The 16,402-nt window shown below is 42.8% G+C and overlaps 1 protein-coding gene across 1 annotated transcript; it reads right to left on the bottom strand.

The window, feature by feature from the left end:
- Positions 1 to 733: 733 nt before the first annotated feature.
- On the bottom strand, positions 734 to 14,678 carry LOC128762370 (smoothelin-like). The gene is made up of 6 exons (XM_053870588.1): positions 14,506 to 14,678; positions 5,002 to 5,159; positions 2,897 to 2,975; positions 2,745 to 2,823; positions 2,205 to 2,278; positions 734 to 829 (listed from the first exon to the last, which is right to left on the bottom strand). The coding sequence occupies exons 2-6, from the start codon at positions 5,145 to 5,147 to the stop codon at positions 734 to 736; spliced, it is 474 nt and encodes a 157-aa protein (XP_053726563.1). The 5' UTR covers positions 5,148 to 5,159; positions 14,506 to 14,678.
- Positions 14,679 to 16,402: the final 1,724 nt, after the last annotated feature.

Here is a 16,402-nt window from a genome sequence, read left to right as displayed (position 1 = left end):
ATGAATCATCAGCTATATCCAGTGACATATACATTTAAAAATACAAAATAAAACTTCTCGGGGGCCAGATAAGTGACTTCATAGTCAACAAAATTTGAGTTCGAGTTTCCATCCTCAAGCTTGAAAGTACAGGAGACTTTTCCTCAGCATGTCAAAGGAAAGTATTTTTCTTTACCTCAGCTACTTTTCCAAGTCGACCGAGCCTATTAAAACAATATTTAACTCCTAATAGCAAACCCAGAGTCTTATGACATCTATAATTGGGATTCACTCAAGCAGCATCAGGAGCACGTGTTTTCATCAAGTACCCAGGTTTGGCAGAGTAAGACAGATTTTCCAGACCTTTAGGATGGACTTGACTGACAGGTTGCGCCCAGTACATTTTCAGAGAGATGCACCCAAAATATAAGCTGTCACTCCTCCACTGGGCAAGAGTGAGACCAGATGTGTGGGTATCATCTGCAAAATGTTAATCACTGTATTTATGTTTAAAGCCAAGCATGACTGACTGTTTCAAGCTCGTAATGAACGCTTGCTAGATTACGTGCGTGCCATATCTGCGACGTCCATCTGCGGCACAACTGCGCTCGGCTCAAAGAGATCGGCCGCTGTGATGTGACTGGAAGGAGCCCTGCTGCTACTGGTTGATGTTGTTTTTGGCCACGTCCCCATTCCAGCACAGACTTCAACTGCTGTGAAACAGCTGGTGGGCTGCCTGTCTGTCTGTCTGACTCTACCACTCCTCCCCCCCTCCATACACCAGCCACCAGTCCTCATCCATCAGACCACCTGGGGCTTCCGACCTCACCGCTGCTCCAGGACTCAGCTGCTAAAGAGGAAGTGAGGTATGAATGGTTTGAAAGTTAAAGCGTCCTGTGAAACAAACGTGACATTGCTTCCTTTCTGAGGACAAAACATACTCACACACGAATTCAAGCAAAACAGAACTTGTTTTCCGACTGTCAAGACGGCGCACGCAGCTCCAGATACCGACTGATTAAATTTTCTCACAAACCACAAGAGCTCCTCAACTTCCATCCCCACAACAGGGACCGCATACAATGTGAATTACAATCTGATCCAGTGGGGAACAAACAGAGCATTCATTGAAACCCTGATCAAACACAGAAGATAAGATCATGTCTGGCCCCTCGAAGACTCTGCCAAAATGCTAGGCCTCCACATCACTGCAACAATCATATCACTAAATCTCTTCACAAGACGACGTTTTATAAAAAACAGTTCTGCTGCTGCCCACCAGAGGGTCGCTCAGCTAACAGCATGCTCTGTAGAGAACACCTGCCCAGAGGGTTGCTCAAGAGCACAGTCGACTAAAGACCTGTGACTAACCCGTGTGATTCCTCTTCCTCCGACCAGAATGATGAAGTACACATTCTTCTCTGGCATCAGGGGCTGAGGTTTCGTTTGTGTACATTGGTGGGTGTATGCGTGTGGTGTGGCCACCCTCCTGACAGTTTGTGTAACTTTAGCACAATGCGCCTTGTTTTCTGCATTCTTCGCCGAGGCTGCGGAGAAACCGGTGGTCACCGGAGCCATGCGAGCAAACATGTCACCCACAAATTAGACAGTGCCGAGTTAAGTTGAGCAAAGCGGAGGATGAGGTGGGTGCGCGGTTCAAATAAGGATCACGAGAAGAGCATGATGATGAAAAGCAACACATGAATTTGGATTCTTATGTTGATTTAAGAAAACAAAATCTGAAGTTTTTGTTGAGTCAATGACTCAGGCATGTTCTCCTCTTTCGTTTCCTTGTCTTCCAGCGCCACCATTTTTCCTTTTTAGGCAGCTTCCAGAATAATCTGTGTGCAACTAAAGATGCTGCCAAATGGCAAGACTTAATCACAGCGATCTTCATTTGACATGATTGAATCGTACTTTAAATATTGAAGTTAATCTAGAGCACTGTATTGAAAGTGAGCCGCATGAAAAGACCTGGGAGGCCAGATAAAGATCGTCGGCCATGGGTTTGACATGTGTGATTAGAGCTACGACTGGGTCCTGGTTGGTCCTGATTGGCATTTTTACAAAGCAAACTGAAATTTCTTCAGTCTCAGTGGACAACTTTAACTATGATGCCATGAGCACAGGACCTAAATAAAACAGATATTCTGGTGGTGACTGAAATGATATTCTCAAACTAAACCATTCATTTAAGAATTGTGTAAAACACAAACACAACTTACCACAGTTCCCATCATGTTCTGGGGCTCAACGCTCTCCAGTTCCAAACAGGGACCTTTGCTTTTCTCTGTACTTCCTAAACACAAAAGTTGAGACAGATGAGACATCAAGTACTACAGAATTTCTAAAGCAGCATTACATGTTTCATTACTCGTAAATGCCCAACAAGCACCGTAAGAGAGGTGGCAGATGCATGTTTGATTTAATGATTTTGCATTCTTTCTACATTAACTATCATAGAGCCACAGACTGACAAGGGCCCCAGACAGACCAGACAGCTTTAAGGAACGAGAGGAATCCATTATCTGATCAACCTTCAGAGACACAGGTAGTATCTGTCTGGGACTTCCAGGTACTGAGCAAGAGCTCTTGTTTGGAACCTAAACACTAACAACATATACAATAGTGGAAACACGAATGGATTTAACCTTAACCTTTATACAACTTTCTCAGAAGCGCAACACATCAACAAAAATCCACAAAAAAACCCCACAAAACCCAAAAAATTATTTCTGAACCAACGACTCAGTATCTTGACTTGCCTTGTTGCTGATCCTCTCGAACTTGTCTGATGGCTGCTCTGATCATCTTTCTCTCTTCATACTCACTGGCAGCACGGAGCTACAGACACACACACACAAACTAAGCAAATGCAGGAAAATGCTGTCAATGAAATGACTTGTTTCCTCTTTACCATTTTTGTGAGCTCATCGATATCCTTAATGGCTTGAAGTTTAAGAGACAAGGAATCCAAGGTGCCACTTAACTCCGACCTGTGGACAGGGGAACAAATACAGGAACTGAAGAGATGAAATTGATGTATTCCAGTCTAGCGTCGCAGCACCCCTCTGACAGAGGTCTCATAAAAGTTCCCTCTTCCCAGTGTCACATTTCTCCACTTTCCAGGCTTTATATTAGTCATACACTCCTATGGTTCTCTCATCATCCCTACTTTTCCTCCAGTCAGTGAAATTAAAGCGCTGGTGCTTTGTCAAATACTTCAAATTCCACTACTCAGTGGAACGGGATGGCGTTGAGACGAGGCCGTGCGGTGTGCGTTGAGTGCGAGCCTTAGCTTCGCAGGTAAACGTTCTCCACGAGCAAAAGTGAGGCGCTTCTATTGTTTTTGTAACCCAAGTTTTCTAAGAGGGGCAGCGAATGGAAATGATTAGGAGTTGCCACAGGCTTTAATAGGATTCAGCAGCGCGGAAGAAAGGCAGAGAGCGTGAGGCCATCGTCTTCACATCCACTCCAGATGTTGAAATAATGACTCTCAGTACCGACACCTGTCAGCAAAAATACACAAAAGTCCAGATTTTTTTGGAGCTATTATAGTGTATCATTTGCCTTTTTAGTTATCTTTGATTCTATATATTTCCCTTTCTGCCACCTACTGTCAGTGGGATAAAACTTATGAACAACGCTAACCTTGGGTGCCTCTTACTTGAATCAAATCTGCTGATAAACTGCCTCCTTATTAGTTGAATCTTCAGAGTTCACTTTCCACCAATTCCTCTGGAGGGCTCAGCAGCTCTGCTCATAGGTTTCATTCAAAGTGAGAACCAACTGTATGGTCAGTTGAAGAAGCAACAGTTCTCTTACTGGTTATAAAAGCGCCGAGCATTTGACTGACTTGAAGAGTTCAAATGAGATTCTACAGAGGAAGGTCATTTTATCTTGTGTGTCTGAGAGGAGGATGTGACCATAAAAGGGAACAGCTAATATCTTGCTATACAACTATACAACAGAAATAATGTAATAGCACACAACCACTTCATTACTAAAGCAAGAAGCAGATGGTAATTTTGATGGTTAAATAATCAATACACTTCAATGTCCAGTCATCAAAGTAAAGAACTTGGGATGACCTTTGAACTTTGCTAGTCAGGATCACCCCGTGCAGCCTTGTTTATATTTTAAGACCCTGTTGTCCCCTTCAATAGTTTTTATATTTGTTTGCATGGTTCTTTTTTTAAACAAGAGGCGTATAACCTGAGCTGCAAGTGTTTAACCAGATGCACGATAGATAGCAACAACAGTATGTGTCCAGACTGCCTTCTTTTAAGCCCGGGTTGCTGCTGGTTGATGCTCCGCTTTGCATGGTTCATAGTCATGAAGACAATAAAGTCGACAAAGACAGTAACAGTGTAGTCGATGTGTCTTGGGTCTACCAAATCCATGATACTTTCATTTTCTTTCATTCCCTTACACTGGTGGTTTATGTAGGACCTAGTACAGGAAAACTAATAGATTGTGGAACTGAGGAAAAAAGCATAGATATTTCTGCAAGAATTTAATATTGAGTGCAAAAAGCACAAAAGGTTGTGTTTATATTTTAAATCAAAATATTGTTCTTCTCTCTCATTCAAAGTTAGTTCAACAACAAACTGAATACTTGTTTTTAAACTAAACACAAGGGCAAAAAAGAGGATATTTGACCAGTGTTTCCTGTTTTGAACTTGATTGAGAGCTATGATATTAAAAGCTGACACTCCACTCGCAGGCGAGGTGTTTCTTTGGGTACGGTGTTTACTGAGCTCAAAAGAAAACGGTCCAATGAAGACAAAAGCATCTAAAAGCATGATAAAAGCATCTTGTCCTGGACGTTGCTACCATCAAACCCCCATGATTTAAACAGACCTTTGATCATCCGCACTAAATGGAACCTTTTTTTTTCCTGACCTCACCCATCCTGAGTGGATTTTTCCACACAGGTCTCATCTTTCACTGAACTTTTTAGGCACACTGAGGCTGTGACTTGTCAGCATTTTCTTTCACTGTGTTTGTGTGTGTTGTTACCTGTGTTGATTTTCTTTGTCTTCCTGCTGCTTCAGTCGCGTGGGACGAAATCTCTTGCTTGCCAGTGCGGCCTCCATGTCCTCAATCTCTCTCCGTCTCAACTCCCGTATGGCTGAACGGATGAGGCGTCTCTCGTCCAGATCCATGGTTCCATCCAGCTGTGAGCAGAAACAAGCCATGGGTGTTACTGAGGCGCTATACTGACAGACGTTTGGCACGGAAACTCCAGTAACTCTCCACTGCTAGATCTGCACCTGCATGACAGTTGACCACAGCAAAATGGCCATGTTTAAAGAAAAAAAAAAGAGAGTAAGGCCAAATTAATTCAGCAGCAGCGGTATTTGTTTACGAGAGGCATTGGTGATGCACAAATAAGGAGGAATTTATATGGTTCACCAAAGTTTATGTAGGCTATTATAATACCTTGTCTTTTAAAATGTTTAGCATCAGGTGCTATTAAATTAAAATGTCTTTATTCTTCAGTAATAGTATCACACACACTCACAGAGAAGTGTTTTATTCATTCAGTTACTAAAGGGGTAAACGTATGATCAAAATAAAAGTCAGCTGAAATGTTCCCAGCATGCTAGACTACTGCCTCAGCAGGCTGCTGAAGAATGTGCTGTAATTCTAAATTATAAAAAATAAATTTTTTCATTGTCCAACCAATTACCTGTCTAATTAACAATGAAACAATGTTTTAATGATGAAAATTAATGTGAAATACTTGCAGATAATTGCGTACCATTACAGATAACACCAAATAATTTTCTGAAAAGTGTAATGAAGTAGCTGTGAACCAAAGTTCTTAGCAGGTCAGGATCATCTCTAATAAACTACTGCGGAAAAGAAAGCTCCTCTGGCAAAGTGATAGTATGAATTTAATTGATCATATTGTTTCCACCATGATTCTAAATTTAAGAAAAAATCATGGAATATACTTCTACAAAGAAGTGGAGGCAGGTGAGACACTCACTAATAGCCTTGGCTTAGTTTGAAAACTGTGGCACTACAGGGTCAGTCAGGCCGGTGAATGGGCGGCTTATAGATTGGTGCTGACAAGTTAACCGACGTCTCTAATTTAAAAAGACAGGGCCACCTGAGCAAGCGGGGCAGCGGATGAGAAGCAGTCACGACAGCAGCTGGTGCTCCGATCGGCGGGTCAAGCCACGATCCAGGTGTTTGTGAGAGCAGGCCAGAATGGATTAAGAGTAGAAGGAGAGGCTCAGGGAGTTCCAATTGAAGCACTTTCAACACTCAGTAGGTCATGAGAGTGTTTTTCAAAAGAGACCAATCGAGTCTTTGTCTATGTGGAAATGTGTGTGTCGACAAAGGCAACTTTTCTGAGATCATTTATTACATCAGCTGAGAGGATAAGATGGAGGACAATAGAGACTGATTCCCCCTTTTCAGATACAGCAGGAGCCTGTCGGCACACGCAGAGAAGAGCGGCTCAGTGGAGGACACACCCTGGTGCTCAAACACTTCAACAGTTCCCACTGATCTCGTTAAAACTTGGCGAGTACAAACACAAGTCTATGAAGGACAACTTGAAGAAGAGGTAGCTGGAAGAGGTTGTTAAGCTGAGCTAAGCACCCTGATGGTTTGTAGTGGCGGCCGTTGTCCCCTTCCATCTGGATCTAGACGACGATGAAGGGGGTGGGACTCAGGAGATGTGGAGCAGGCCGGTGGTTTTGAGGTCTTATTGCGGTTTTGCAAAAATGCAGCCACAGCCGTTCATGCTCCGAGGGGCTCTCCTATATACTTTAATATGTGGAAATTCAAAGTGCTGAGCCCTCTAAAAGGAAAGACCAGGAAGGAGTTTAAATGGCGGCGATAAAGAAAGTGAGCCGAGAAGAGTAGCGGATCATGCTCATGCCTAAAAAAGGGCAGAAGAGAACTGGGTGGGAAAAGAGGACAGGTCATTCCTCACATTCCGGCTGACTCAGAAGAAACAGAGGATGGTAGTGAAATCATAGGAACTTGGTTTCAACAGTCACAGAATGTTACCAACAGTGACACATCTCTGACGTGGCAGCAGGGAACCGCTGAGTGAGGAAATGAGCGTACGTCCTGGAGTGATAACAGTCATGCAGAGCTACAGTGCCACTTGGGGTCAGTGTGCCTTCATAAGTGACATCACTAAAATTAAAGTATTAATTTACACTAGCATTTACACACTGTGAGTAAAAGCCGATGCCAGCTGAAATGAGGGGATTTGTGTTTTCCTTGGAGGCCTCACTGGAAGCGTCTGGGATTGACCATACATTCTTTCCATTTATATACAGTCAATCACAGCCTTTAAAATAAGCATTTAATATTACAAAAGTCACAATCGGTCCAAGTGAAATATTCAGTATGCAGCTGCTGAAATCAATACAATGAGACATAAAAAAAACATTTAAAATCCATTCAGTTTGTTTTTCCTTCAGAATTGCCTCATAAGATCTTATTTTAAAATATTTTATCAAATAGTTTGTTGGCGACACAAGACATGATTAATGGAGTAAACTAGAGTACTTCTGGCACATTTCAAAATAAAATAACTTCCTGCTGATGAGGAGCAGGATGTTTTAGGCAAACGTGGATAAGTGTCTTTCTTATCATGCCTGCAGGCGGGTCAAACATATGACATCTGTTCTTCAATGAAGATCAACGGATCAAAATATTTTAATAGTCATATAGTTCATCATTATAGGTCATTTATTTGACAGCAGTAAAGGCAGAATCACAACTCGCCATGTAACAAACATCTATTCACTTTGAATAGACATTCCAGCCGTGTCAGAGTTCAAAATATTTGACCTATGTGTGCAGCTGAAGGCCGGGCCGACTTTGACCTCACGCTAACTCAGGTAGGGAAATCTGATGTTTACGAGCGGTTTGAATGGGCCAGTCAGTGGACAGGCGGAAAAATTAGCAAGCTTGGATTGGTCGATGTAAGAAACCGACTCGCGGCAAATGCTCGTAACAGACTTTTCCTTTCCCAATCTGAAAAGGGGAAAACAAATGAGACCTTTTGCTTCCTCATACTGGTGGGTAATGAGCAGCCACAAGCCAAGTAAATAATATCACACCTTGGACCGGAGCCAGTTTCAACAGACCAGCCGTTAGAAGGCCAGCAGTGGAAACACGCGCTCATGTGACGACACCTTTTTGCCTAATAATGTCACTTTTCAAACCAGCCCACAGTCCGTTGGCAGCAGACAAAAACTCAGTGAAGCAGAGAAGCCTTTCACGCAGTTCAGTTACCCACCAGAAGACGCATGAGTCATGTAGCAAATAGGTCACACACAAAATATGTTTTACTAACAGACGCCGTCATCCAGCTGTCAGCGCCTTAAATCACAGTCTGGGCTGGTTTGCTACCTGAAGCAGCTGACACACCTGCCGGACGAGGCGTACTCACCTGTCTGGCCTGGTTATTACAGACGGTGTGATGAAAGAAAAGACAATTCAGGAGCAACAAGGCCAGTACTTCTCTCTTAGACAGGACATGTGGCTATATTTTTAGTGTTAAAAGGTTAAAAAGGAAGCCCAGACAAGGAACAGGTTTGACTTCAATCACTGCCCACTGCTGAGGGACAAAGCCAATCCAAAGTTAAGTGCGGAGGAACCTGTTTGACATTTAGAAATAAACAAGGATTGAAAATGAAAGTTCACAGATTTGATGCATTTGATAACCATTTTTTGATCTTGATCTGTAACTATGTTTGTAATAATTGTGCTAATCGTAAAATGTAAATACACTATGTAGAAAACGGTAGGTTTAACAGTAAACACCCAAAGGCAAAATATAATCTAATGCCTCCTCTTCCACCAATGGAAGAAGTAAGACAGTAATAGGGAATCAATGTGCGCTTCCACGTATTCAATATTTTAGGAACCAGAAACTGTGGCTCAACTATTCAAGAATCATATTCCAATTACAAGCGTGATTTCTGGCAAATCTTTTGAAGTATAACAGCAGACCTGCTGAGGTTTTCCCTAAACGCTTGGATGCATTTGAGTCACTTCCTGAAGAACAGCAACTTTACTATGAAGCGAAAACCTCAATCCAGTGCAGAGCCTACTCAGACAGCTCAATCAATCACAGTCGATTAACGTGTCTGAATGCCTCGCTTGACTGTAATCTACAACCAGCTGGTGAGCAACTTCAGTCTGGGAAACCTCTAAACTTGTTTTACTCGAAAGGACGACATACTACAGTCTAGTCACTGTGTCACAACTTCCCACTGAGCGAAACAACTGTCCCGACTTTATGACTGAAATGAGACAGGTGCTCTGAATCACTGCACCGACAGAAAGCAAGTGGGCTACATGTTCAGATTTGTCAAAATGACGTCCTTCTGCACCAAGTATTTCAATGAGAAACATCTTACGCCGTTGTGCACTGGAAACCTGTACCCTTCCACAACACCAGTGCGGGTGCTGCTCAAATTCACTGTTTTTTTTGTGCACGTTTGCTCCCCCACTACTGTTTTAAGAAAGACAACAACCCTTCAGGTCAAGTCCTGACCTCTGACTCCCAGTGGATGAACATGTGCTGTTTCACTTTTCATCTTTCAGAACGACATGTGGCACGTTTTGAGAAAAACCTGTTTACGAGGAGCATCCAGGTGGTGAACGTAGGTCCAGTGCTGTTTTGCATAAACGTGCGCATGAGTGTAATAATTTCCAGAGCAAACTGAGGTTAGAGAGCAGCCAAGCAGCAGATCGGATCAGGGCTTTAAACTCACTCGTGTCAGGCCCACAAATTAGTTTTCCCTTAAATGGACATGGACCCTCCTTACAGCCGGGCTGAAGTGGATTACCAGCTGCTACTGATGGATCTGGTCCGGTCCAGATTCATAAATACAATAGGGAGAGAGTGAAAAAGTCCCAAATAATATTTATATCACCCCAGAAAAATTCTGGGGCGTTCCATTTGTCTCAGGCAAACAATGATGCAGATGTGTCACATGAGCACGTTGCCCTGAAGACCTTCACTCACTCTCATGAGAAAAGATGAACAAAGAAATGGACCAGATTCAAGTCATTGTGCTCCCTTGCTATTGTCAGGACGCACAAAAAGGAGTCAGTATCAGTGAAATGTATAAGGAGGGAAAGATTACAAAGTGTTTTTTCTTCAAGTGCAGCCACACGTGTGCACGGGCTTAACTTTAAGTCGTAATTGAGCGACAGGACAGGGGGCCCAGTAACAAACGGGAACACAGTCTCCTTTACACTCGCAGGAGCAGGAATAATAGCAGGACACATGGAGGAATGCATGTGCGCCAGAGAGTGGTGGGGAGTGGGTGCCTACAAATGTCTATCTAATAATCTATAGATGGACGCTGACGCATGCGCTACACACTTGCAATTCCAGAGCACACTTAGTCAATCTAATCCAAAGCAGAGCGTGTCATTTGGCTGCCCTCAAAGTTGCACTTAGGGTCCACTAGTTAAGCTAAGAGCCTGTCAAAACACAGGCTGGTGTTGTGCCACGGAGCAGCAGATCAGGTCACACGGGGGGATTCAGGTCAGTACCAGCCAACTGTCCCACATTTGGGAGGTTCTGGCGCCACAGTTTTCATTCAGAAAATTTCATTATTCTAGTTCACACACTCCACTAATGAGAATGAGATTATTCAACAGTTTGTTTTCCAACTTTTTCGTTTGACTATTCCTGTGATACTCAATGGTTGGGGTTTGTCTATGAAAGACTGAGGGACCATGGCTTCAGAAACATTCATTATAAAATATGTAACTTTCAATTCTATGTTAGTTGTTTTGATCTGTGATCCAGGAACCACAAAAAAGAAGTAGCTCTCTCACCTAAATAAGACACGACAGTTTAAGCCAATGCTCAGTCTGACCTACTGAGGATTTAATAAGTGGGACGGCAAGAGATGAGAGCGCTGTCCCGAAGGAGGAAACGACAGGATGGAGCACACTGGGAGGTACAGACAGCATGTTAGATAGCTACACGAAACCCAGCCACACTGGCTCCGCCGCAACCACAACAACTGTAGCAAAGCTGAGCGACAGACAAAGCCAAAGACAATTTAACAGATGGGCTGTTTATATCTGGAGACCACCACCACATTAAAACATCAACATCCGCAGGACAATTCCTGGTGATTCCAAGGAAATCACTTGCTCCTGAGGGACTGGATACAAGGCTCACAGATTCGCATCTGCAGTAAACACTTGATATTTTATCCGTTTAATTCAAAAGCGTCAACTCATTTGACCACTAAAGCTGAAACTGCTGTCTGTTTTTTTTTTTTATCAGCCCTGAAAATTTAATGTATAAACTGTCTTGAACAGAAAGAAACGTGTGGCATTCTGGTGATATTATTCTTGACATCAAAAAGGACTCCCTCAATTTTATGGGAACCAAAAGTAAAAAAAGAAGTTGTCATGTGAAGGTTGGAGTCTCATGACACATTTTAAACAGATCATTTTTACTCATCTGTCAAATGTGATGAGCAGTAAAAGGCAAATAGTCTCCCTGAGAGACGCCTGGTGGTGAAAACGTTGAAACCCTAAATCCCTTGTGCAGACTTTTCCGTTTACAGTAGAATGATTATGAGGAAAGAAGTCAAAGCCGTGACTGCAGGATCACTCAACAAGCAGACGAAGACCAGAGCGGCTCCAGCAGTTAAGTCTAATGTTTCCAATATTAATTCTGTGCTTTTTGAGTGACATTCCCTGCTCCTCTGAATGGACTTTTATCGAGACTGCACAACAGAGAGTTTGGCAGATTTCTGCTTTCATTCGCATGTTAAGCTTCAGATCTATACATTTATTACTGAAACTATATAGTAGTACAAATGCAACTTCATTGCCAGGCTTAGTGTCTGCTACTGACAGTATTGCTAATGTTACATACAACATTACTAGTGCAGGGTTTAAAAAAAAAAAAAAAAAAACCAAAGAACCAATGATCCAAATCCCTTTTCTTGTGCGGGCCAGACATCAACTCCCAAATCAATCATTCAATATGTCTCCTGTACCACGTGTACAGCCTGTAGTATGAACCAGAATGTCAACATAGAGAGTTTGTCTACTATCTACAGAACTGGCAATCTGAGAATCTCTTCCATATTCCGGGAAAATCAGCATTATGAAATAAAAATCAAACTTAACTGCGAATTGAATCTGGCTCTTGTCAATCAAAGAGCACATGAGGAAGTCAGGCAAACATAAAATCCTGACTACCGTAAAAATATCATCCCAAAAACAAATGTGCCATTCTGAAGGTTTCACAGCATTTGATGTTTAATAAATCCAAGACAGATATACGTAGAAAGTGAATGGATACAAGACGCTGCATAAATAAATACATTTCCCAACTGGTAAGTGATGTAGCACAGACGTCTGAAGTCTAACATCAGCGATATTTGACTAATATCCACACTGCGTTCAAGAAGCGAAAACATCCGACATGTTTGGATACACTGTCCGTTCACAAGCTGCGAAGCCTTGCTTGACCTCACGCAGACTTGCTCTCCTGTCAGCGAACACCACCGTTCCACTTTATTTACGTGTACTTTGGCTTCGGCAAATCCCGATCCGTCAAAAACGTTTGTCTTGGAGCCCAAGACCAATACTGGATCGGACCCATCCCTACCATTTATGTACTGTCTATGTGTGCTCCTTCCTCAAAAAACGCGCTGCACTCTGCTTAGTGCCATATTCTCCCAGCAACTGTTAAATAAATACTAATTTTTTTCAACGCACAACTATGTTTTCAAAGTTTGTCTTCCCTGCCACACACCAGCATAATAAAAAGTAATATGCAGCATGTTCAAAACACGAGTCCCTTTGACTTAAAAGGACTGAAACTCGTCTCCTTTCAGCTCGTGCTTCGATCACTAGATGGCACTTTTAATATAAGATTTGTAATATGATTTCGGGAACAGAAGGTGGGCACACAAGATCACCTCAATAGGTTTCACAGAGGATCAAGTGATGTACCCTTAAAAGGACTGCATTTCTACAACTGGGAAAATGGCTTTAATGTATTCTGTCTACATTTTAGTTTGGGTGAATCTGTCCTCAAGACAAACTGTTGCCATTATCTTCAAAGATAAAGACTTCAAAGGGGGGGGAATAAATGTGAGGGAATTATACTACTCGCCAATGAAGTAAGGTGCAGTTTAATAGTTTACAGTTTTAGCCCATTACAGTCTCAAATAATTCCTTATAAGCTGCATAAAGCGTCAGGAATGATTCTGCTTTAATCCACGCAGCTCAGTCAGTTCTGTGGCTGAGGGCCAACAACAAAAGCCCAGAACTTGGCTCCTGATTACAAAAATAATGTAAATCCATCTGGGCACTAACACTAGCAGCATTAGTCTAAGTGACGTCTGTTTGCCTCATGCATGACAAAGTGCATTACCTTTTAAAGTAGACCTCCTCTATCAGACTCCAACAGCGCCCCTTATCAACAAGTGTCCAAATTAATGAGAACATTGCAGTAAAGTTCAAAAACTGTTTGTGAAACAGGCTGCACGGTTTATTGTTCCAGCTTCAGTCAGATTAAAATAGCCTTTGGTCGAGGGTTGATATGATCATCATCTCAAAAGTTCACCCTTTTCTCATTCTTTCTTAGCCAAAACACGAGGGACCAAAATAGAGTTATTTAGCTCCACACATTTCCTGTTTGATCAGAGCGACTTGACAGGGCCTTATCTCACTGCTGCATATATGGAAATGTGTGGAGGTTTCAGTAAATGTTGTCGGAGACGACTCCCTGTCTCTGCAGCAGTCGAGATAACTTCAACTTTATCGGAGCAGAAACTGGAAGCTTCAACAATCTCCCTCGTGCCTCCCTCGAGACCCTGGACACTGAATCATTGAGCAAATGTACTGTTGAACTGTGAAGGGTGTAAATACCTGTTAGCACTCAGCAAAGGAAAAGCAGGTGTGCATTGAGGTTGCACTCACAGAACGACTCCGTTAACATCCAGAGGTCAAAGGTAGTGTTCACCATGAAAGCGTGAGAACCCTAAAGCAATAAGAAGTCAGAACCATAATCGCTTTCGACTTGCAGTGACCTACACAGCAGGGTTTCTGCTGCGGATATAGCTATAAACTTGAATTAATGACGTGCCATAAAACTTTATGTTCCTCGTCTCATATCTTCTTTTTGGGAAACCTGGCAGGCAGTGATATTACCACTGCTAATACAAACACAATGCTAGATGCTCTATGGAGACTGCCACTCAAAGAACAGTCACAAAACAGAACAAAAAACCTCATGAAAAAGCTCATGGTTAATCACAAATACAAATTTGATTTTGGTTCTCATAGCATTTAGTGTAAAGACCCATTAACGCTCCCTTTACATTCAGAATTGTCACTGAAAAACGTCACTGATCGCCAACTTCGATGCGTTGGTATTGCTGTTCCCCTATATATCCATCAGGGGGAGGAGCCCACAGTCAAACGTTTATGATGACGACAAACTCCAAAACCAACATGGTGACAGTGGAAGAAGTATTAACCATGTACCTCTTGCACTAGAGAGGAAAACGGAGGCAGCGTTGTCGGAGGAGCTGGTCGGTGAGGCTGTTAAATATATCGCGACTGAGAATTTCCACCATTGCTATGTCTTCTTCATGTCTCAATAGGGCTACGTATCGGGAAGTAACAGCGACACTGCCCCCATGGTCTCTAATGGTACTGCACCGTTATGTCTGTATCTGTACGCTTTGTTTCATCAAACTTGTTTTTGAGTTTTGCCAACAGGCAGACAAAGGCCGATTAAATTAAAAGCAAAAAGAAAGAAACTTCGATAGTATCACAGTGACCAAATAAATAAATGGAGGCAAATGGCCATATAAGGCCTCCGGGGATGCACTTTACCTGCGTCTGCAATGAAAAGTTGGGTGTAGGAAAGGTGCACAGAATAAGCTAGAAATGAATAACAGCCATGACACCGCTTTCCAAGGGACCACAGTTCAGCTGGATCTTTTAAAGGAAGTTGTGTTCTTCACTGACCGCAGATATTTTGGGATGAAGCCAGACATGTAGCCTTTTTCTCACTACAACAAACATGCATTTGTATTAAGTTGCAATGACACACATTCTTGATTCATACTTGCCGAAAGTGCCGCAATAAAAGAGAAGATGGTTGCAGCTCTAGTCATCGTACTAAGGCTGTTTCCCATTTCTCGCCCCCAACACTAGCACTTGGGACAACACATGACGTCACGCATAAAGACTACTTGTCATGGCTGCTGTGTTTTGTTTCCTGCTTATCCTGTTGTTTGTGAAGAAGAAATAAAAAAACTGTTGTACATACTTGTTGTGATGTTCATGTTGTCGGACACGAAAGACCACTTGGGTCGCTAACGTGTGATACGAGAGAAAGTAAACAAACGGAAGAGTAGTCCTTGTTACTGAACTTCCTGTCATCCTATCTAACATTGTTTTTAAATTACTTTGTTATCCTGGAAATCTATCCATCTATCCCACTTTGTTTCAAGTCAGCTCCGGAGCTCCCTCGGTTTGAAGGGATCATTTCAAGTAGTGAACGGCAAGTGCCCTCGGTCTTAGGAGTATTGGGACACACTACACTTACACGTGAACGCGCCCAACCCAGAGTTGGAGTCAAGAAACGAGTGTTAGGGTGAGAAATGGGACACAGCCAAAGTGGCACAGTCTTTCAGATATTCTTGTCCCGGGTGATGAGAGTGGCATTTAGGACCGTGCCCCAGAGGAGCAGAGAACCTGGAGACTCTCTCCAAACAAAACCATTCTTCCACCAGGACTGTAGCTGTTCAGCCTTCATCAACGAACAAAGAATCCATGGAGACATGAAACGAAGCCTCCTGGTTCCCGTAGATCCCAGTGGCTGAGAGCAGCAGCTTTATTTTAAACATGTACCAGAGAAACGGACCGGTCACAGGGACGGCCAAGCTAGAACTAATAGTTTTGGGAGACATCCAACAAGCGAGTCGCGGTCAGCAGACGAAGTGTAACCAGACAGACAATGGATTTACACACTGCCGCCACTGAGCAGGTTCAGCACATTCCCTCAACAGGTCACTCCACCAAATCTTAATTCAAGTGGAAGTGAGACATAAGCAGCTTTTGTCTGAGTCTCTTTTCCGTGAACCTTAAGCGGCACTCGAACACTGCACTGAACATCCTTACAGAAATCAGACTTGTTACGTTGGTCCCCATAATTGTTGAGACAAAGCATAGATGCTTTCGCTGGTTGCCATGGAGAAGGATTAAATGAGCAATATAAAAAGGAGCCAGTGCTTTGAATAGAAGTACAGAGACGGGATTAGTCCTGTTAGGAGAGTTCACCATCTGACCTTCCGTTTAAGCTTCAAGTGTGCGGTTCGGTTGTCCAAGAACTGTTTAACAGCCCTTTCCTCACGGCGGTCTTAGTCACAGG

Source organism: Synchiropus splendidus, chromosome 7 (assembly GCF_027744825.2).
Source record: "Synchiropus splendidus isolate RoL2022-P1 chromosome 7, RoL_Sspl_1.0, whole genome shotgun sequence".
In the NCBI taxonomy this organism is placed as follows: domain Eukaryota; kingdom Metazoa; phylum Chordata; class Actinopteri; order Syngnathiformes; family Callionymidae; genus Synchiropus; species Synchiropus splendidus.
The sequence above is the reverse complement of the archived record's forward strand: the minus strand, read 5'-3'. Positions and strand labels throughout refer to the sequence as shown.

Coding starts and splice junctions, on each gene's coding strand:
- LOC128762370 (XM_053870588.1), bottom strand. CDS start 5,147: ATGGATCTGGACGAGAGACGCCTCATCCGTTCAGCCATACGGGAGTTG. Junction 2,976..5,001: donor GACAAAGAAAATCAACACAG/GTAACAACACAC, acceptor CCCTGTCCACAG/GTCGGAGTTAAGTGGCACCT. Junction 2,824..2,896: donor TCGATGAGCTCACAAAAATG/GTAAAGAGGAAA, acceptor GTGTGTCTGTAG/CTCCGTGCTGCCAGTGAGTA.